Source organism: Python bivittatus, unplaced genomic scaffold (assembly GCF_059951505.1).
Source record: "Python bivittatus isolate LINGU-HERP-01145 unplaced genomic scaffold, Pbiv_v1 ctg000780_np1212, whole genome shotgun sequence".
Lineage (NCBI taxonomy): Eukaryota > Metazoa > Chordata > Lepidosauria > Squamata > Pythonidae > Python > Python bivittatus.
The window spans coordinates 3,793,640-3,815,061 of NW_028277108.1; the positions used below are offsets into that span (position 1 = coordinate 3,793,640).

Sequence of the window (21,422 nt, forward strand, 5' to 3'; positions counted from 1 at the left end):
CTTCTATATGTCAATTTCAGAGAGGGTTTTCTGCGTAAATCAGAAACGAATGGGATCATTTCTCCAAGATGAGTACTGTATTTACATTTTCCCTACCAGGCGTTACCTTCAATTTTTTGGTTTGGTTTCAGTAGACAAGTCAAGGTCTTTAAAAATTATATAATGTGCTTCTTTTGATACTGTATATATATATATAATGCTTATTTTAGCTAGGAATTTAAATCAATCAGATGGATTGGCAGTTGGTCTGAATCCAGCTGGTGATCCTTTCTTCCATTTACATTTTGGTAGATCTCCATGGTAGCATTTAGATTGGTTCATCACTGGCCCCAGAACATTTTTCCTCTTTGGCAGTTTATTTATTTGTTTGTTCAATTTAGGCACTGCCCAACTTCAGACTGACTCTGGGTGGCTCACAATACAAGTGATATAAAAATAATAGATAACAATCTACATAAAAGAGTAAACAGATGGCGGATCCAGTCAACACATAAAACAAATACCGTACCCCCAGCAGGAGCTCCAACCACTCTAGCCGAGTACCTGGGAGAACAGCCAGGGTTTGAAGGCCCTCTGGGATGTCATCTTCTCTGGTCTCACCCTTGAACCTTTATGGACTTGTGATCACTCATGTATGAATGAGCTTTTAGCAGTACAAACACTGCCCAATCCGTTTTAGGATCACTAGCCATGTCTTTGCTGAACTATCACTCTGTCTTCAACCACCACCAGAGCTGTCTCCATTTCAGCCATGTCATCTGTCAGGCATCACCTTCATATGCAAGCTTCCTCTTCCCAACAAACCCCTGGGTTTTTTAAGGCTTCCCTCTTTCCTAACTCCACATCTGCTACTCTGCCATCTCCCATGAGTACCATGTCTATGAGAATTTAAGCCATCTTCTGTTTCCAGCTCCTTATCATCAAAACTTAGTGCAAAGAACTTGGGTGCATGTGTAGATGCATGGATATGTGAAGAGCCAGCGAAATACTATGGTGTTCGTCACAGGAGTGAAGTAAAATTTCAGGCAGCCATTGTTATGTGACTCAAAATGGAGAATTACTTATAAAAGACACCCTCTCAGAAAATAAACTTATGCAGAGATTAAGGCCAGAGCAGTGAAAGCATGCAATCTGTGGAAGAATGTAAATCTGTAGCACGAAAGGATGGAGTGAGGAAACCAAAGACTGTTCAAAAATTAGAGAACAAAAGAACTGAGAAAGGAGCCATGTGCAGCTTAGCAAATACAAAAGAAAAGTAACTCAGCCTTTATTCCTAGAGAGAGGAATGTTATAGAAATATGGCCTCCTTTTTTCTCTTGTTCATTTGCACTCTCACACTAGAGAGGTTATAGCTGCTAGTTTTGCCTGGGCCTCATGTTAGAAGGCTCAAGGGCTCCCCCAATGAGAAAAAAGGAAGGTGTATCTCCATAGTATCTACAGACTTCCCTTCCTACAAGCTGCTTACAGCTAGGCCAAAGATAGCTCTAAGGCTAAACACACTGCAGTATACTCATCAAGTACAAGTCCTGTTGAACATATGTAAGATCTAATTGAATGTAAATAACAACAACAATGGAGGCTACTTATGCCTGACAAGTCGCAATACTGTACAAGGATGAAATCAGTCATATGGTGCCTTCTAGTGGTCAGCAGCAAATATGACAACTTGTAAGAGAGAGAACAGAGAAAGGAACATCCCAGCCTCTAGTGCAGAGCCACAGTGTTTATGCAAGTAATTACACCAGGTAGAAACAGATACCCACTGTCTTTTACAAATGATTACATTTCAGTACTTGGCTGGTGACAAGAGTCAAGTCCCAGAGAAATTCAAAGTATGTGCGTCTTTGGCGTGCAACGAACTTAGCAGAAAGTCCCAAATTCTGTGCACAGGTAATGGAGGTGGATCTATGGCAAATCAAATGCAAGGGTACTTGAAAGAACAAGGGGATGTACATCACACTACAGTGCGCTGTTTCCCAGAACAGAATTTGTGGCAATGATGAAAATTTGCTGTCTTCGTAGAAGTCATGAGGTGCAGGAGGCAGAGCTGGCAACTAAATCCTGGGGAGCAGCAGCCAACATGGACACAAAATACTGTCATATCAATGGTGGCGTGGAAGAAAGTCCAGCCTAGGTTACGGTACGTGAGAATGTTTGGTTCTAAGGTTTTGCCCATGGGCCAAAAAGAAGAGAACCAAACTGGATTGCGGACGTGAGGATGGAGTGCTGGTTGGATATTTGCTATATGCAAGAATTGCAGATCTCTCCACGCTAATTATTCAAATATGCCACATTGCTTATTTTGATGAAAGGGAGAAACAGAATAACCTTGAAGTGTCAGATCTTGTTCCACATGTCCAGATGAGCAATGAGTCGAGGGCATCAGCATCAAAGAGCTTTTGATCTGTGCCTGGAGTTTGATGACAAGGCAGAGCCAGAAGGGGAAATTGAATGCTGCAGGCAATCAGAGAGATTCAACAAAGGGGATCAACCCAGAATATTGCCAACAGGGAACAGATGCAAGAGCCCTGCCGATGGGAAGACACATCAGCTTCTGAATCTAAGGAATGGAGAAAACCTCCGGAAGAGAAAACAAAAGCAGTCCATAAAAACCACAGGCTTAAGCTCCTGCGCACAGCCAAAATTACAAGGCTGGAAATTGCCGCATCAGTTGGAATCCAGTGTAGGAAGGTGATTATACCAAATAAATGGGTTTGTTGCCCATTTGCAGCCAAGGGACTGGGGCAGTTATAGATTATCAATCTGCACACGTAGATTGCCAGCCAACAACAGCCCCACATTGGTAGACTACATGGACAGGGGACAGGTGGAAAGTCCTGTAGATCAGTTGGATAAGTGGACAATATGCAGAACAAGTGTGCCAAAGAGTGTGAGGCTGCATTCAGGGACTTTGGGATTGATGAGCCAAAGCCAATCGTGTTGTTGGAAGTCAATCAGGATGGGTCCAACTCTCCCAGATGGAGACGACTACATCCAGAACAGTGACACATAGTACATAGACAGAAAATATCACTGTGTTTGAGATGCTGAAGACAAGGGACTCACTGAGCTATTGCCAATCAGAAGACATGCTGGACTCACTAATCCTTTTACCAAGAGATCACCGACAACCTTTTGAGATATGATGAGAGTTTTCAATCAGCACATGAGCCAATGAGAAGCAGTACTTGAAACAGGAATTCAGGCTTGCCACCTGTTCAGCATCTCACAACCTACTGCCCACAAGGAAGAATTTCTTCCAGATCTCTTCTTTCTCTCTCCTTCAGATTGCTCTTTACCTCTCCTCTAAGATTGCTGATCTCCAGCGAACGAATTACTTCATTCAACAAACATAACAATGTGTCTTCTTAAAGGGGAAAAGCTTATCTACTTCAATGCCCCCATCTACCAGCCATGTTGGTCCTGATGGAAGGGATGGTGGTGGTGTGCCTCGTGGTGTTATCAGTCAGTTTCTGAGTGCAGTACAAAGGCTTGGTGCTTATTGACCATTTGAGGCTCCTAGTTACTCCTCCAAAGACAAGCCTTCCAGTTTGCTCATCTTTCAGAGAGGGGTTGTTTCAAGTCCCCACTGCATGTAAATTGAAGCAAGGAGGGTCCTGGAGGCAGCCTTTCTCTACTATGAATCCACAATTGTGGAATAGCCACCTCTCACAGTCAGATTGGCCACTTTCCTGACTTTCAGAAATGTGGTCAAGTATTTCTGTTCTGCTGGGCTTTGAGAGATTAAGATTGTTGGGCTGCCTGGTTTGGGGTACAGATTTGTTTGTATTACATGTATATTTATTTCTGGTTCTCTAGCTAGTAAGATGGATTTTAGTAATTGGTTGATTTTATTTTATTGCTCTCGTACGTTCTTCAGAATCTTGCAATGAGTGGGATGAAACATATAACACTGTTAAATAAAAATAAATCTAAAAAATTAACATATTTGGTATGGACAAGCATTGTAGCAGGTAGAGCAATGATGTAAAGTGGATATGGTCAACCCAGTCAGATGGACTGAGCTGGGTTTTAGTTTTCCCCATTTTGGGGGGATTTGGAAGGAAATATTTCTTTCCATTTTCAACTATGTAAAGTCTATTTGACAGGGTACACCAGAAGCCCATCTCTTAATTTCACCAACGTACTGGGAAAGTTTGGAAGGGATTCTGAGGACCACAGAAGGACCCTTGGGGGCCACATAAATCTCTGAGGCTGGAGGTTGCCTGCATTTATATGAATATAATATAAGGAAACTTTGCTAGTTTCAGAAAGAAAGACATCCTAGTCACTGTCATTTGTACACCATTGTTTATACCACATTGTATAAGCCCAGCTAACTTAGTGTCAATAAACCTTGATTCACAAAATTGTGTGAACAAGGCGAAATACATGAACTAGTCTTCTGTGTTAACTACAGGTTGGCTTGTGGATACAACTGGCAACTACACTGCATCTTTCCTGCTTTGTGGGTTTTCCATGTTACTCAGTTCGACACTGTTGTGCTGTGCAAGACTGGCCAAGATCAGACCCACTTCCTCAGGGCCAGGAGGCAGAGACACTCAGGCCAAGCAAGAAACTTGGACGAATGGAACCATAGTTTATTTGGTAACTGGCGAACTGGATCAAAGAGGTGAAGAATTGTTGGCTGGTGAGGCAAACAGCTACAGCAAAAGATGACATATGTGCTAAATCTCCCTCTACCTAAAACAGATTTTGCTAAGTCTGCTACAGTTGATTTTGTTTTTCTCCAATAGAGGGAGGGAAGAATTCCAGACTTTTCATCCAGAAATGTTCTGTCTTCCTAGCAAATTAAAAAGTCTGTGGTAAACAAAGGGTTCGATGATGGTGATGATGATGATTTTGTAAAATGTGATGGGATCCCTGTACTGTAGTGTGAGGTGAATGAGTTCATCCTTAAAAATAACTTGTGTTGGAGGGAGGGAGGAGTCATTGAAATAGAGGACAAAGAAATGGTTTAAATGATGTTGGCACAGTAAGCCCCCTGATGTCATACATGTTTTAGATGGGCTCCATCTATATACTACTAAAACTCTCTGTAACCTTCAACTGGGTGAAATGGTGTGTCATAGGGCAACAGTTTTTGAACCATTGTACTTCAAATGGGCCAACCTACAGAATGAGTCCAAAATCCAGGACCCATTATTCCAATGGAATTGAAATTTGGGAAATCTGTGGCCACTTCAGCACTGCTGTGCTGCCGCACCACTGTAATCAGCCCAGGCCATGTGATCATTATGGACATATCCCCAACCTTTCTCCTACCTACCTCTGTCCCCTGCACCCAATCAACTGGTGGCAATGCCTGATGGGTGAGTGGCGAGTGGCTGCTTTGGAAATGAGAAATTTGAAATCTCTTAACGGCAGTGGGCATTGAGGGAAGGATGAGGGAGTAACTTGTATCCCTACTGGCAAGGAAGGGCTGCCTGGAGGGTGCCAGTGGTTGATGGGCGAGCCCTCTTCCTCCCTCGAGGGAGGGAGCCCTTGGAGTCAAGCCAGAATGGAGAGTGGGGGTGCAGTTTTCCTCATGGTCTGCAGCTCCCTTTTTCCACCTCCCCCCAGCAAAGTGGCAGGCAGTTCTGTGGGTCAGCTGAGGAGGAAGTGGCGGTGGCTTCACTGGGACTCTCCTAAGGATTGTGAGGGGAGGACAAACAATGTAAGACTAGAAGGGAGGGAGGAAGGAGGGAGGAAGGAAGGAAGGAAGGAGGAAGAGGGAGGGAGGGAAGGGGAAGGAAAAGGGAGGAAGGAAGGAGAAGGGAGGAAGGAAGGACAGAGAGGAAGAGAGGAAGGAAGGAATAGTTCTGACACTTCCTGCCAGCTGCCCACAAGCAAAGACAATGGGGAAGCTGGCAGCAAGTCATAAGTCGCTCACACTCCCACTGCTTTTTTGCCTTTGGTCATTCTCTTTCTCTGTTTAGGTAAGGAAATATCTCTGAAAATATGACCCAACGGGTCACCGGTTGTCTAGTCTGTCTCTGAAAATCCATTGACACGTCTCAGCATTGTTTGCAAGGAACTGTTCTGGAGATCCATGTTTGATAGTGTGGCTTGCCTTCTTTTTAGTGGCAAAGAACAAGCTTTTTACTCGGATTTGGATAGGCAGATGGAAATGGACTTTGGAAGGCTGAAGCGTCTCAGAGGTTTCCTTTTCAAAGCATCTGAAAACCATTCACAGTAGCATGAAAACACTGAAATAGAGGATAATTCAAGAAATTGGTATCCCATTGGTGAATTGATGAATCCAAGTTCCCTGGGCCTGAGCAGCCCTGGACGTCTGCTGCAATGATTTATTTCTGTTCATAATTTGATCTCCCATCTTCAAGCCACAGACACACAGTTGTCTTTTATGTGGTTCATGCAAGCATGGATGCTGGCTTGTGCGACAGCCTCCAAAACACACCTGTTACTGCTCTTGCAGGAGAAACAAGCTGATAATAAGTTTGCACCAGTTTAATTGGCAAGAGATGCCTCTAATATTCAATATATTTTATATGATGATTGGGATCAGCTTTAACCTGAGTGTGGTTGTTTTAAATCTTGCTTTCTATATAAAGGGGTCTACAGCAGTATGTATATGTGTGTACATATACTGTGTGTACACACACACACACACAATTACCCACTCAAAGATTCTTTGATTGCCATGGGGCAGTTGCTTGAATAAGTAATTAATTTGAAACTTTCCTGCTTTTTCTAAAAAGCTATCCAACATCAAAAGCTTCCAGTTGATTTTCCCCATCTAACATGTTTATTGGAAACTAGACAATGTTCGTTTTTGATGCTGGAAAATCCTGCTCCTACAGAGGTAGGAGTTGCAATCACACCTTTAATCAACTGCCTTCAGGCTTCCCAATGGTGTCATGTGACCCTCTGATTACTTTTGGCATGTGAAACTGAAGGAAGGATGCCAGAAGCTGATCCTGGATTATTAAGGAAACAAGACTTCAAGACCACGGCCACACAGCCCGGAAGACCCACACCAGCCATGATCCTGGATTATTAAGAAGGCACTGAGAAGTCATTTTAAAGGGTAGAGCAATTAAGTAATCTATTAAGGCTTAATTTGGAAACCACACTGTGGGGCTGTCAATACTGTCTAGACTTATTCCCATGCTATCCCAACAGACAGTGGCTCCAACTGGTTTTAGCCAAATTCTTTGGAATATCAGGGTAATTCAGTGGTTGCTGTGAATTATTTAATTATAATTACTAATTATATATTATAATTATTTAATTATAATTCAGAGATTATGACCTTTGAATTACTGTACAAGAACTACTTGCTTGTGAATTAACCACGTAGTTATGGCAGCTTGTTTAGTAAGGCAGTCTATGTGACTTCAAATGTCCTATTTGCACATTTCAGAGAGGTAGTTGTATTTACTTGTTGCAGCAAAAATAGCTAAGAATCTTGTGGCATGTTAAGAACTATCAAGTTTATTATAGCATGTAAATTTTTGGACTACAGTCTACTTTATCCCTGGGAGTGTTTGCCATTCTTGCTCACTTGTATACCAAATACCATTGGCTTGGTGGAAATCTATGCAAAGTCTCTAGTTCAACTATTGAATATATAATCTGATCCACAAAAGAATTTGGAAGTTACTCTCTCAGATGTCCAGCAGTATTGTTAAGGCTGGACAGAACTAGGGACTTAAATTCAGCTTTGCATATAGTATAAAATCAAAACGAAGGTGGTAGAGGTCTTGTCCTCCTCCTCTTCCTTCAGCTGAGGAGGTTTTACTCAGCAACTTATCCAAACTCTTCTAAATAAGTTTAAAAGTTTAAGAGAGATAGGAGGGAAGGAAGGAAGGACTGACTGACTATTGGATGGTATGCTCCCAAGTGCATTTAAGTATATATGTACAAGAATCTACAGTCTACTTTATCCCTGGGAGTATTTGCCATTCTTTCTCAGTTATGTACCATATAACATTGCCTTGGTGGAAATCTGTGTGAAGTCTCTAGTTCAACTATTGAACATATAATCTGATTCACAAGAAAATTGGAAGTTACTGTCTCAGGATCTCCAGAGGTATTCTAGAACTTCTTAAACTAGAAGTTTAAATGCAGCTTTGCAGAGTTTTGAGAACACTGAAAGCACCAGCTGCTTGTAAGGGAATGGAACATTACCTTCTCTGTGGAAGAAGCTGGTCCTTATCTAGTCCTCAGATATGTGGAGCTGTGCATTCAATTAATGGACACTGGAGAGGATAAGTAAAAGGCCAATTAGAAGGCACAATGCTACACAGGGAAAAATTCATTTGATGGAATATTTACAAGGATTGAATGAAAAATAATGCCTCCAATAAGTTGGCAACAGATGGCAGTACTGATGGGCTAGAAGCTCTGAAAAAAGCTCTGCTCTTTGCCATCTGTTCTTTTACTTCATTTGGTGGGAAACTGCTATAAGAAAAGGTGGTGTTGCTATTGTTCATGAAATGGAAGCCTGCAGCCTACAATGCACCATTGCTAAAGGAGTCCCTCCAAGTGAAATTCATCACCAAGTTGCTTACAGTAATGACTATGTTAATGTGAGTACTGTGCATTGCTGGCCAAAAAATGGTGAAGATGGTGAATTGGGAAGAGCTGATTTGTGTGATCAAGAATAAAGCTGATGTCAGGTTCAGCTCAAAGAACTCCACGAGACAGTACAGAATCAGTTCTACTGCATTTATTAGCTTCCACCTACAAGACAGAATCTCGCCAGACTGAATCTAAACTTCCCCAGCCAGCAAGCAAACACTGCAAATTCCTTAGGGTGGTGCCAGTCTTCTTCACCTTCCCACGCTCCTTCTGGGGGCTAATGCTTATCTCCCCAAGCGTGGCCTTCACCAAACCAAACCATTTGACTTGTAACAGCAGTCAAAGAGTTTCACATAGAAAAGGTTGTGAAATTATTAAGGACAAATAGCAGATCATTCAGAGGGAAACTACTATCAAGCTTGGCATTTCATAGGAATACACGGACCATATTTTTTGAGTTCTTCAGTATCTGAAGGTTTGTGCAAGGTGAGTTCCTCATTTGCTGGCAGCAGAGATGAAGGCTTCAGGGGCTGAATGACCCAGAAAGAAAGTGTCAGTCCATGTATTTTCATCATAAAACTTCACCTCTCTCCCCACACCCCACAAAAACATTCAAAACTCAGGCTTTAGCAGGAAAACTCATGGTTACAGCTTTTTGGGATGCAAATTGTGTTCACATGGATTTTCCTGAATCTGGCACACGATCAGAGTGCTACACTGCAACAATTAAGTGGAGTTCAGTAACCCAAGAAAGACATTTTGCTGCAACATGACAATACTAGGCCTCACACCTTACAAGCCACCAAGAGAGAATTGCTAAGCTGGATCTCACCATCTTACCCCATTCACCATACAGTTCAGACTTGGCACATGAGACTTCCACCTTTTATAATTCAAATTTTGGTTATAACATATGGATGGATAAATGGGAGGGAATGTGGGTAAATGGGATGAAATTTCAAATTGTTTCATAATGTAAAAGATAATTTTTATAAAATGATGTACTGTTGGTATATGACCCCAGAGAAATGATCAAAGATGTATAAAAGTACTTCAAATAAATGTTGGAAATGTGAAAAACATGAAGGGACAATTTACCATGCATGGTGGACTTGTGAAAAAGCCAAAAGATTTTGGATACAAATACATACAATGATACAAAAAAATTTAAAGATTAATATTCAGAAAAAGCCAGAACTCTTATTATTGGGACTTATGGATAGCCAATTAGAAAAGACTTATGGAAGACTGGTTTTATATATGATAACTGCAGCAAGGTTATTATTGTATGTGCACAGCAATGGAGGAGTATTGAAGCTCCCACAATGGAGGAATGGATTGTGAAGATGTCAGAATTGGCAGAAATGGCAAAACTGACCTATTTGGTCAGGGACAAAGTGGCAAGTACTTTTATAAAAGACTGGAAACCTTTTATGACTTTTTGCTGGAAATGGGAAAAAAGTGATGATTTATGATTTTGATGACTGAAAAAGGATTAAATAACGGGCTGAAGGGATCTTTGTAATACCAAGAGGGAGGAGGGATAATGAGTTTGTTTGATAGTTGAAAAGAAGGTTGGAAGTTGCTTATTTTTTATTCTTTAACTATTTTTCTTTCTCATTCTGTTTTGCTTTCTTTCTTTCTTTCTTCTTTTCTTTATATTTTTTCTTTACATTTGCTTTTTACTTACATAAATATTCTTAATAAAATTTAGAGAAAGAGAGAGACAAAGACTTCCACCTGTTCATCATATCTTCATTGGCATCTTTTTGCCCCAAATAAAGAGATGGAAGGGACTATCAGAACCTGACTGAAGAGACAAAGCGTGGAGCTCTTTCATGACACTGTCCATTGTTAGCAGAAGTATGTAGTGAATGGTAGTAATTATGTGGAAAAGTAAACACAGGTAACAAGAGTGCATTTTGAAGGACTATTTTCTGTTTCATTTATTAAAATATCCCTATTTAAAATTATGGAAGTGGAGGCATTACTTTTCATTTAGCCCTCATAGTTCTTCCTCTTCTACAATATTACAATTTGGTATATGGTCGTCTTTGTATTTTGAACTTTGCAGTTACCCTGCAGGGTTCGTCATATAGTGCTGGAGACAAAAGATATTCCACGATAACTTAAGTACAATCAAGTGCATATTTACAAAGATCATCAACATGTTACATTTAGGGTTTTGGATCCCTCCTCTTTCCTGATTGCAGCCTGCATGACTTACACTTTCCGTAGTCAGGACATTTCAGCCTTATAAAGTCCTCCCAAAGGTTAAACGAAACCTGCAGCCAAGAGCAGTTTTGAACTCAAAGGATCTCAACTTCTTCCAGGCTGCTCCCAACCTGAGAAGAAACTTAGATCAGTGGGAGCTTTTGGGGGCAAGAGTAAACAAAATCGAATAGGTGATCAACACTAGAGCTGTTCAAAAGACATGGCTGCTTTAATGATTCAATAAAAGGTATACAGGATCCAGCCCTTTGTGAAATACCTCTTTCAAAGGTTCCCTGCAGCCCTAGAGAACTTGTGCTCACAAATGAACGCTTTTAAAAGTTTACCAATTTGGCAAGCTCCAGTGAGTCCAGAGTTCTCAGCCTGGTAGACAGCATCTGCCCATGCTCATCAATCCTTTTATCTTTACTAATGCCATAGACAAGTAATGTCAGGTCCAGGAGGTCAACACAGGTTCTCAATGATGGGATGCACCACCACCACCACCACCACCTCCAGATTGTAAGCAAATTTGAAGGGATGCCTCATGGGTGCCCACCACAGAATTCCTGGTGTCTGGGATCCTGGCACCAGGGGTCTCCTTCCACGGCCACTTCACTTGCCACGATGGCTTCTGCAAAAGCCCCAACCTGCTCCTGAGCATTGCTCAGTAAAGCAGCCTGGACAGGATTGAAACTCCCTTTCCTCATCTCATTTTTCCCTAATTCCAAAGATGGACGATGCTGGGCTTCCTCCTGAGGAGCGCCATAGGAATCCTAGAGCCGAGTCTGCATCCCTGCTCCTGGCAGCCTGAGCAATCCGGCCTTCCATGCAATGGCATCATCTTCCTTCAAGATGCAACACCCCCAATCCCAGCTCGGAATAAAGAATGCGCACAAGAATGAACATGAACTCACCATTGCCACCACCACGACATGAAATCAAGTAGTTGCACAAGTAGCCAAGCTGCTCCTCCTCTTCCATCGCAGCTGGCAGAAATGACCCAGTCTTCAAGGGCGGCCAGTGGACCGCTGCTTCACTCATCCATTCCAAATCGCAACGATGCCATGCAACAAAATGCATGTTAGTGATAACACAGCACAAGCTCTGCCTTCCATACATGCATCACAACACCGTGCACAAGTACATAACGTCAGAATCTGTGTTCAATGAATGACTAAGCTGTGCATGGCTCTGTTAAAACTGGTCCTCCTTTCAAATCTTGTATGCAAGCAAGGACACTGAATGATGATGTTCCATCTTTTCCTGGCCAGGATTCCTGTGTGTGAAGCAAATTCATCATCAGAAAATTCCACACGTTAAAAATCGGGGCTGTTATAACCAGTCAGGGCCTGCAGATCCTGGGACCAGGAAGACTCCTCCCATCCTCAGCCATGGAAACTCTGCGCCAGACCTACCTGACAGGACTGTTGTTGTGGGGCTCAAGTAAAGTTAAATCCCCACATCAGCTGCCTTGAAGTCTGGCACAAAAGATGGGATGCAAATCTAACACGTATAATAAAAATAAATGGCTGGGCACACCAAAGACAAACCTGAAGAAAAATGTAGAGTTTAGGTTTAATTTAAACTGAATGTGCTGGAAGGAAATTTTGGGCCAGATTTCTCTGAGGAATGAAACTGGAGTCAGCATCAGTTTCCAGCAGGAAGAGTTCACTGTGGCAGCTCAGTTCCAAAATAGGAATGTGTGTCGAAGAGTTTACTGACCTCTTATTCACCTTTGCGTGGACATGTGCACTACTACCCGTTTTACAACCCTTCGGAGCCTTTCTTTTCCGCTATATAGACAGTCACCCCCCCCCCCCCAAGCCCCTCTGCTTACCGGTCTCTCGCCATTAGGCCTAATGGAGATCTCTGGGCAGGCATTTTTACAAAAGCACATGACATTTAGCAGATTTAAACATTTCCTCCTTCAAACGAAAGTGCAGTTATGGCCATTCCCCCTTCCAGCTCGGCAAAGTTTCGTTTCGGTTTCCCTCAAACTGACTCTCCCAAATTTCGGTTTCCTCAGAGCAGGCGGGGGCCTTTTCTCTCCCGCTCTCTCTGCTCTCAGACGCCAAGAAAAAGCAGAGCAGCGGCGGTCAGTCCGTAGGAAAAGCAGATCCGGTCGCTTCCCCCCCCCCCCACCTGAAACCGCGGTCATGAGGTGAGGAACTGAGAACAAGGGAGACTTTTGTGTCTTCGCGAGGGGCGCGTCGGCTTCGGCTGCTCGCCACGGCTCGGCCCCTGGGCGCAGCTCGATGATTTCGCGGTCGGAGGCGGCGGGCGGCGTCGCATCTGAGCGGGGTTTCCCAAAGTCGGAGCAGAGGCCGAGAGGTCAACGGACGCGCTCCTGAGGCGGTGTCTGCTCTGGCCGCGCTCGGACTGCGGCCCCAGGCGAGCGTCCTCCGGGCCGCCCGGGTGGCTCACGAGGCGATTTCTTCCGTTCTGATCTCCGCGACGGCAGCCCTGGAGGGCAGGCCCGGCTGGGGGAGAGCGGGCTCTTGCATCCCGTAGGGCGGGATCTCCGAGGATGTTACCCGGCCGGGGCTGCAAGAAAACAGCCCAGCTCAGAGAACCGCAAGGGCTCCACAGTTCATCCCTGCGCTGCACAGGTTCTCCTGGTACATGGTACTGGCGGCACCGCCTGCTCCCCCTCAGTCCTGCCCCCCGGGGGGGAGAAGAGGGGAGGTGGGCGAACTGGCACCCGGAAGACCCCCCCCCGTCCCTCCTGCCATCCGCTGGGTGCCAGGAGGGGAAAACGGCCTTGCAAATCGGGGCCTGGGGGCGTCCACCGTAGTCTCCGGGGCGCGATAGGGGCAGGGCAGCCCCGCCGCGGAACATACCCTGGAGCGGCTTGCCGCAGAAAGGGAGGAAGGCCGCTTTTGCAGCCGGGCAGCGTGCCATGGGCGGTGGGGCAGGGGCCTTCGGGGCTGGGCTGTCGGAAAGTCAAGGTGGCAGACTGTGACTGCAAAGCTCCGTCCCTTTTATGTGCCATGCATGAGGAAGAAAAGGGCAGGGCTTCTGAACGAAAAGAAAGAAAGATGTGTATGAACCCCCCCCCCCTTAAAACACAACTCTGGGTCGCTCCTAATTGTTGAAAGAGAATGGAAAACAAAGGTGAGGAGGAATTGAGCAGGTGGATTCGAGTCTACCCTGGCTGTATTTATCTGCAGAGAACCACCAACCAGCATAAGCTTAGTGGTCAGCTTATGGCTGGGTGTGTGATTTCAACCCAGGATATACATTGAACAGTGGCTGGGGGAGGGGTTGTGCTTTTATGCAGGCAGCTCCATCTTTTTGCAGGAGCTTTTGAGCTAAAGTCAAGAGTCAAGTGGCTTCATGGCAACAATAACAGCAACAAAATGGTTAAGAACCGTTCATGTTCAGACTCATGGTCTTCAAGATACTGATTGGAGAGCATGGAATACCAAGGAGATGAGTAATAGAGCAAAAAGGGGTTTGTGGCTAAAAACATAAGTAATTTTTAAAATAATATAGTTGACCTGCAAATCTTATTTGGAAAGCTGCCTAAAAAGCCCTCTGCTGGTTAATTACCAACCCAATTTCTGAAGATAAGACAAAATATTTCTCTTGTTAGATTTTAGGTCAGATTTGAAACGACCAAATTGGGAAGCTGCAGAGTTATTTTCATATGAAATACAATTAGAATACAAGTTAAATCATGTAACGAAGATCCACATATTACTGTAACTACTGCTTTTTTAAAAAAAATATTTTTATTAAAAAATACAAAGATAAAACCTTATACAGACTAAAAAAATAAAATTAAAAAAATAGGTGCAGAAAAGAAAGAAAAATAGAAAAGAAAAAAATAATATAGTAAAGAAAAAGAAATGTATAAAGGAATGGCTTCCCCCTTCATTACAAGTATAAACAATTATAGTAACTTATCATCTTCTTTTCTTGTTCCCATATCCCATCTCTTGTCTATAAACAAATCCTTAAAGCATTGTCATTTCAGTTCTGATCAGCAAAAGTCCATGGAGGGTTACCAGAGATAACAACATACCTGTTGTAACCTTGATTAAATAAACCAACTTTATATTCCTTCCCTTTACTTTTAATGAACTTGCTCTTTAGTCCCTTCAAATAATGTCCTAAACTTGATTTCTTTTCATTTTTTCTTTCTCCCTTCTCACAAGATTCTTCAAAGCTTCAAGAAGCTTCTTTTGCAAACCCAATATAGGAATATTATCCAGGTCATTCTCCTGGTTTGTTATTTGTATATCCCTTTTAATTATTAAGACATCAGTCAGTTTATTTTGTATGTCGAGTGTAGCGTCCTTTTTTGTATCATTCTTGTAGCCTGTCATTTTTAAATCCACTTTCAGATCAGTCTCAGTCTTGCCTGGTAAAACTTGTTCTTCTTCCATAACATCTTTTAAACAGTCTATCTGCAAAGGCAGAGAATCTCAAATTTAAGTTCTGGAACCATTGTTCAAAAATATCCTTCGGTATGTCCAATGTTAAAATATTTTTCTTCATTCTATATTAGTACGTCAAATTTAAGTATTCTTCTCCTTTAATTGTAATCTTTAGTTCCTTCTGGTTCCCTCTAGTGTCCATCCTATCTTTTTTTTTTTTTTTAAGAATTAAAAACAAAAGCACTTTTCCACAGGAAAGATTTCTTATAATGAATTCCAAAATCTTATTTCAAATCCATCTGGACTTAATCGACCCTTAGTTGATTTGTAATTTTCCAAAATCAAAGTTCTAATCATTCTTTTGCTGTTTATTCAAAAAAGAATGTTTTTAAAGTCCTTAAACTTATATTTATAACTTATTTCGCTAAGGATTGAAAGAAACTCACCTGGTGGTTTCAGACTTGTCAGTCCAAAGGTTCCTAATAGCTAAAAAGCAGTTAACAAGCAGTTTCCAAAAGTGATTAGAAAAGGAAGCACGTGAACCCAGTGTTCTCTTAAAACCACTGACCACAGTTTGAGCAAGATGACTATTCCTTCGTCTCCCAGAGTTCTAAACCTGCCGGGGACCACTCTCTTGCTGTCTTTACGTGAGGAGCAGCTGTCTGGAGCATTTGTGGGTGATCTCCTCTTCTACGGAGAGGAATTACAAAGAGTTGGTCTACTCGCCAAATCTTCGTTCCACTGCGTCATTGGCCCCATTACTGCTAATTCCTATCTCTAAGTAAAATCATATTTAAAAAGTACAAAAATGCCAAAGTTCAGTTTTTTTAAACATCTCCCATGACAGGGGATTATAGGGCAGAATCATTTTTTCCTTTCAAAACGTAAATGTCTCTTACTCTTTTTCCTTTTGTTCTGCAGTCTCCTCTCCCAGGAAGGTTTAAAGGAGGTTCTTCAACAATTGGAATGCCACTTTACATGGATGTTGCAGAAGGAGGATATTGATCCCGATGAATTGGAGGAAAGAATTGTTGAGCAGATCCAGTTCTTAAGCAGCAAATCCAAAGTTCAAAATTACAACCTGCTCGCCTACGTGAAATTCCTGAATGACAAGAAGGACGAAGCACTGGAATACTTACAGAAAGCGGAAGAGGCTGTGCCCGTAGAGTACCCTGGAGAAGTGGAAAAGGAAAGCCTGGTTACGTGGGGCAACTACGCCTGGGTGAACTACCACATGGACAATCTTACTGAATCCCAAGCCTACGTGAAAAAAATAGAGAGCGTCTGCAAGCAACCTGGAAGCGAGTCTCCTTATAAGATGGAGCTCCCACAGATCTACTGTGAAAAGGGTTGGGCGCTCCTAAAATTTGGAGGAAAGTACTATGAAAAGGCCAAGGAGAACTTTGAAAAGGCACGGCAAAAAGATCCAGAAAACCCAGAATTTAACTTGGGCTATGCAATCACAGTATACCGCCTGGAAGATTATTATGCAAAAAAACATTCAGGGAAAGGGTCATCACTGGAACCTCTGAGGATTGCAGTAAAACTAAATCCCAACGATATACTTGTGATTCCCCTTCTTGCATTAAAACTGCAAGAAACAAACAGAGTGAAGGAAGGAGAAAAGTACATTGAGGAAGCGCTTAGAAAATATCCTGACATTCCTTACGTGTTAAGGTACGCTGCCAAATTTTACAGGAAGAAAGGTGATGTAGAGGCATCCCTGCAACATTTGAAGAAAGCATTAAGCTTGACCCCAAACTCTGGATTCTTGCACCATCAGATTGGGATTTGCTATAGAACACAGTACTTTGCATTGAAAAAAGAAGTGTCAAAAGGCAAATTCCAACTCATTGGAGAGATGTTTGAATTGATGAGGCTTTGCATTTTTCACTTTAATAAAGTGGTGGAGCGTAAGACCAGGTTTGCCTATGCTTATATTGACCTTGCCAACATATACGCAGAACACGGACAGCTAAAGAAGGCAGATGAAACCTTTCAGAAAGTGTTTGCCATGAGCAATCTAACTTCTACAGAGCAGCAACAGCTCCATTTTAATTACGGGCGCTTTCAGGAACGTCACAGAAAATCGGTAGCCAACGCTCTGAAACAGTACCTGGCAGGACTGAAAATTACAAACAGCTCATTTGAGAAAAAGAAGTGTGAACGGAGTTTGAAGCAATTGTTAAACAAGGCAGTTAAGAAAGGTGCAAAAGATGCTGAGATATTTGAAAGCTTGGGATTCTTCTGCCAACGCACTGGATTAAAAGAGAAAGCCATAGAAGCCTTTGAAAAAGCCCTGGAAATGGATCCTGCCAATGAAGAATATCTGAGCGCAGTTATGAACTTGAAGGTTTCCTTAGAGAGCTAAATGTTTGTATATATTTGGAAAGTATGTGGTTTTGAAACATTTTTAGCTTTGCATTTCATGCCATGTCAAAACCCAAACACTTTGCATTCACACTTGCTTTGAGCTAGAGAACTTACATTTCTGCCATGCATTTTCTTTGAAAGTACTTGATAGAAGTATATTAGCTTCTAATAAAGTCTTCTGGGGCCCTTCAGTTCCATTAAAGAGACTGAATGCCTCAGAGTCTCTAATGTACGGACATAGTTAGAAAACAACATACCAGGAATAGGGATTTTGAATCTTAGGTGTTTAGATGGCCATTTCTATAGTTTGGCACCATTAGCCACCATTAATCCCCTAAACCTCATCCTCTGGTCATAGAACTCATATATGCCTTAGGAAATGAATGAGTCCACTCAAGCATTTAAATTCTAGTTCACCAATGTCTTAAAGAAACCATAAAAACGAAAGTTGGCTAAATGCTTGGATTGATGCATTGATTCATTGATTATGTGCCATCAAGTCGGTGTTGACTCTAAGCAAACTCATAGGTTTTCTCCATGATGATCTGTCCCTACCCTGTTAGATGGGAGAAGTCAAGTCCTTATAAAATCATCTGAGTTTCCAAATGATTGGCACATGCAGCAGCAACTACAACAAGCCAGAGTTATGCCAAAATGATAATAGATGTGCAATAGCTTCACTGCACAAATGCCCCAGTTGTGCACTTGTATCAAGATAGCGTTGCATGTTTATGTCATCCCGCACTTGTCAGCATTTGTCTCAGCTTGCTCCCCCTGCAGACTCCCATGGGGAACTTTAATAACATTGCTATGGAAACATTTAACGATCTGAGCTGCCTGCGTGGGTTGGTTTTTCTGTTAGCCAGTGAACCTAAGCACGCTGTACAAATTAAATGCATCACAATTAAGTGCTTGGATTAAATTAGCTACCATTTGGTTGAGGGAATACATGGGGAATAGATGTGTCAAGGCATTGCACACCATGGAACTGCTCCGGTTTTTACAATGATGCTGTTTCTCATTGCAAAAATTCTAAAGCAGTTTATAACATTCATTAAAAATGGTAGCGGGGGAGGGCTAATGGCTGGAGAAGACCAACCTTCAAAGAAGAGTTTTAAAATACTCCTACCCTGTCAGTGTTGGGCCTGGCATACTCCAGGGGGGAGGTCATTTCACAGGGCAGGGGCCAAAGCAAAACATGAAGAGAAGAGGCAATTCAGGTTTTTTTCTTCTCTGTGTTACTCAAACAGGGAATACTCCTAAGGTGACTGTTTGGCACTCAGCTCAGAGCATTAAAAAGTAAGCCCTTTATACCCTGCGTCATTCACGTTCCACATTCAAGGGACAGAATAGATGTCCCTGGCTCTGAATGGCAGAAGACGCAGCCTTAGGCAGGCAGTGCAGATAGAGCGACGTGGATGATGATGGATCAATGCTCTCACTTGGCACGGCATTCCAGCAACTGGTCTTGCGAGAATGCAAAGAGGAGTGTCCAGAGGCCAAACAGCACAGCCCACCTTTGATGCTGCACAGCTGACCTGACCACTGTGTGAAGTTGCTTGAATGTGTAGATTTGAAGGTCCTCCTTGAAGGAAAGAGGTTCTAGTACGACCTGGGTTCTCTGTGTGTGCTTTATGCAGCCACAGCCATGGGATCTCTCCCACAGGATCAGATACCAGCATTGGGATGGTTACCCAAACATGCGTCATACAATGGGTCCATTTCTCCTTGGTGTAACGTATGCTTTCCCCTTACATGTGTTGCACATAGAAAAACAGTTTGTTTTCGTGTGCTTTTAAAATGCTGACTGGTCACTCCCCAGTCTAGAATACCCTGACTTGTGTACTAATGCACTGCTTGGTTTCCTTGTACGTGGCCCGTCTGCCTAGAAGTCATGGAGCCAGTTGTCAGGTTTCTGGGCTTTCTTTCCCACAGGAAAGCTGCAGGGAGGATCCTTGGGGCGTGTATGACGTTACTCTATTTCAAGCATGATAAAGAAGCTTGAAGTCTTTTGTGTGGGATTGGATGAGTGTTTTGGACGTCTCAATCCCTGTGGTTGGATAGGATCAATGACGCAGTGGTTCATTTTTCAACAGAGCTACCAGGCTTTGATGCTTCTCTGCTTAATATTTTGTTTCTTTGTTTCCTTATATTTGAGATGAAGGAAAAAGTCAGCGTTCTCATGAGATTGATGTCCGATTAGGAAAGATCTGCTGGAAACTCTACTGTTGGCTGCTCATGTAGATGATTTTGAAAAGAGAATTCCACACATTTTAAAGAAGATACAGTACCAGTTTGGTGTAGTAATTAAAGGTGCTGAATTAGAGGCTGGGAACAATGAGTCTTTGCCTTAGGCACGAAGGCAGCTGGGTGACTTTGGGCCAGTCACTCTCTCTCAGCCTAGAAAGAAGATTCTGGCAAGCCACTTGTGAAAATGTTTGCAAGGAAACTGCAGAGACCTGTTCTTGCGGTCACAGGAGTCAGGGCGGTCTTAATGGGCCATGAAAAGAACTGTGGTATCGGTGCTCATGAGTCATAGCCACTGCATCGAATCTCCACACTAGGCAGTGAATAGAAACTCTCCTGGGAGGTTTAGTGGACTTCTCTTCCAAGCTTCGTTGCTGACTTCCTTTGAGACATTTGATCATCCACTGAGGAATGGGTTGCTGGCTTAGTGTGGCTTGAAATGAGCTCCACAAGCCCAGTTTCCTAACAAGTAGATCTAATACCTTCTTGCATTTTTGTATCAAGCATCGGGGGGGCTGGGGTGTTCGTAACCCCAGGAGCATCTGCACCTTTCTCTGGCTGAACAGATTTGCACGCTTAAGCTTTCCTAACTCTCAGTAGTAAGAAGTTCCAGTGGTTTACCCAGAATTCATTTCTTTTGGGCAATTAACTTTGATATCTTTACAGCTTAAGCCTATTGATGAAGATAAATGTAAAAACAGCAGCAAAGCCACTGGGCTGGTATTGGATTGCGATGGCCCTGTTCAAGGTGACGTGAGCACTCCTGGGGAAGGCTGGGGCAGAAGATCACCTATTAGGCTACTGTGACCAATTCACAAGACATCTGGAGGAGTAAATCGCTCATATTCATGCAGAGGTGGATGTTGGCTGGGCAAGTCTATTCGAGATGACAGAGGCAATGTCATGTGAGGTGGTCTGGCCTGCTGGATCTCTTGGTTTCCTTCAGGACCATCGTTCATGCTATCCTGGACTTCCTGTGAGACTGGGAATGGGGGTCACTGTTCTGTTGGCTATCTGAGCAGCAGTTCCAGTCAACGGTAATGGAGGGGAGAGGGTGAGGTACTTGTGGGCTACCTCAGGATTTGACTTTCTCCCTCTCCTGTTCAACATCTCCATGAAGCCATTGGCATAGGTGCAGATGGAGATATCACTATGCTGATCGTACCTATTTAAACTTCTCCATCTGGGCTGAACAGGGATGCAGCTGAATTTCTGTCCCAGTCCCTGGAGGCTGTATGGGGAGAAAGAGATTCAGTCCCAGCAGGATGGAGTGGCTGGGAATTCAGAAGCCCACAGATTCCAGAAGAGTTCCAGCTTTGATCCTGGATGAGGCTGCATGCCTGTTTCCTGTAAGATGCTGTGCAATGCTTGCTTTCTCAAAACACGCTAAGCTTCAAAGTACCCATCATCAATCAACAGCATCATCATCATCTAAATTGTATCCCACAGAATCATGCAGACTGATGACAATCTGCAACACACAAATTAGTATAAAGCATCCGTGCTAAATAATAGTAACAACAGGAAGAATAATATAAGCACAGGGAGGAAAATTACCCCACAACCGCAAACAGCACTATAATGCAACATGCATTATGCTAATAAAAGAAAAGCAAATTCAGCAGAATCAACAACCTCAATGCGGATTTTAAAAAATCT

The 21,422-nt window shown here is 42.9% G+C and overlaps 2 protein-coding genes and 1 long non-coding RNA gene across 14 annotated transcripts in view; 2 read left to right on the forward strand and 1 right to left on the reverse strand.

The window, feature by feature from the left end:
• The window catches only part of LOC103063563 (monocarboxylate transporter 12), a 52,828-nt gene extending 44,230 nt beyond the window's left edge, over nucleotides 1–8,598 (forward strand). For 9 of the 11 annotated variants that reach the window (XM_088128944.1, XM_088128947.1, XM_088128942.1 and 6 more), the window contains one exon: nucleotides 4,421–8,598. In XM_088128944.1, the coding sequence (XP_087985070.1) occupies nucleotides 4,421–4,680 (260 nt within the window). In that variant the 3' untranslated portion in view covers nucleotides 4,681–8,598. Of the gene's footprint in view, nucleotides 1–20 lie in introns of all 11 variants that reach the window. The other 2 variants (XR_015793544.1, XM_088128945.1) reach the window with 2 other exon arrangements.
• Nucleotides 8,599–8,680: 82 nt separating this feature from the next.
• Nucleotides 8,681–12,736, reverse strand: LOC112543125 (uncharacterized). The gene is made up of 4 exons (XR_003086547.2): nucleotides 12,599–12,736; nucleotides 11,676–12,037; nucleotides 10,775–10,892; nucleotides 8,681–9,077 (listed from the first exon to the last, which is right to left on the reverse strand). It is a non-coding gene; the product is annotated as an uncharacterized LOC112543125 (long non-coding RNA).
• On the forward strand, nucleotides 12,621–20,833 carry LOC103065947 (interferon-induced protein with tetratricopeptide repeats 5-like). Of its 2 annotated transcripts, none has more exons than XM_088128939.1 (2): nucleotides 12,621–12,922; nucleotides 16,065–20,833. In XM_088128939.1, the coding sequence occupies exons 1-2, from the start codon at nucleotides 12,621–12,623 to the stop codon at nucleotides 17,512–17,514; spliced, it is 1,752 nt and encodes a 583-aa protein (XP_087985065.1). In that variant the 3' UTR covers nucleotides 17,515–20,833. The 2 variants fall into 2 exon arrangements, with proteins under 2 accessions (XP_087985065.1, XP_087985066.1); XM_088128940.1 differs by lacking the exon at nucleotides 12,621–12,922 and adding an exon at nucleotides 13,254–13,386 and having other exon boundaries at nucleotides 16,065–20,832.
• The last annotated feature ends 589 nt before the right edge of the window (nucleotides 20,834–21,422 follow it).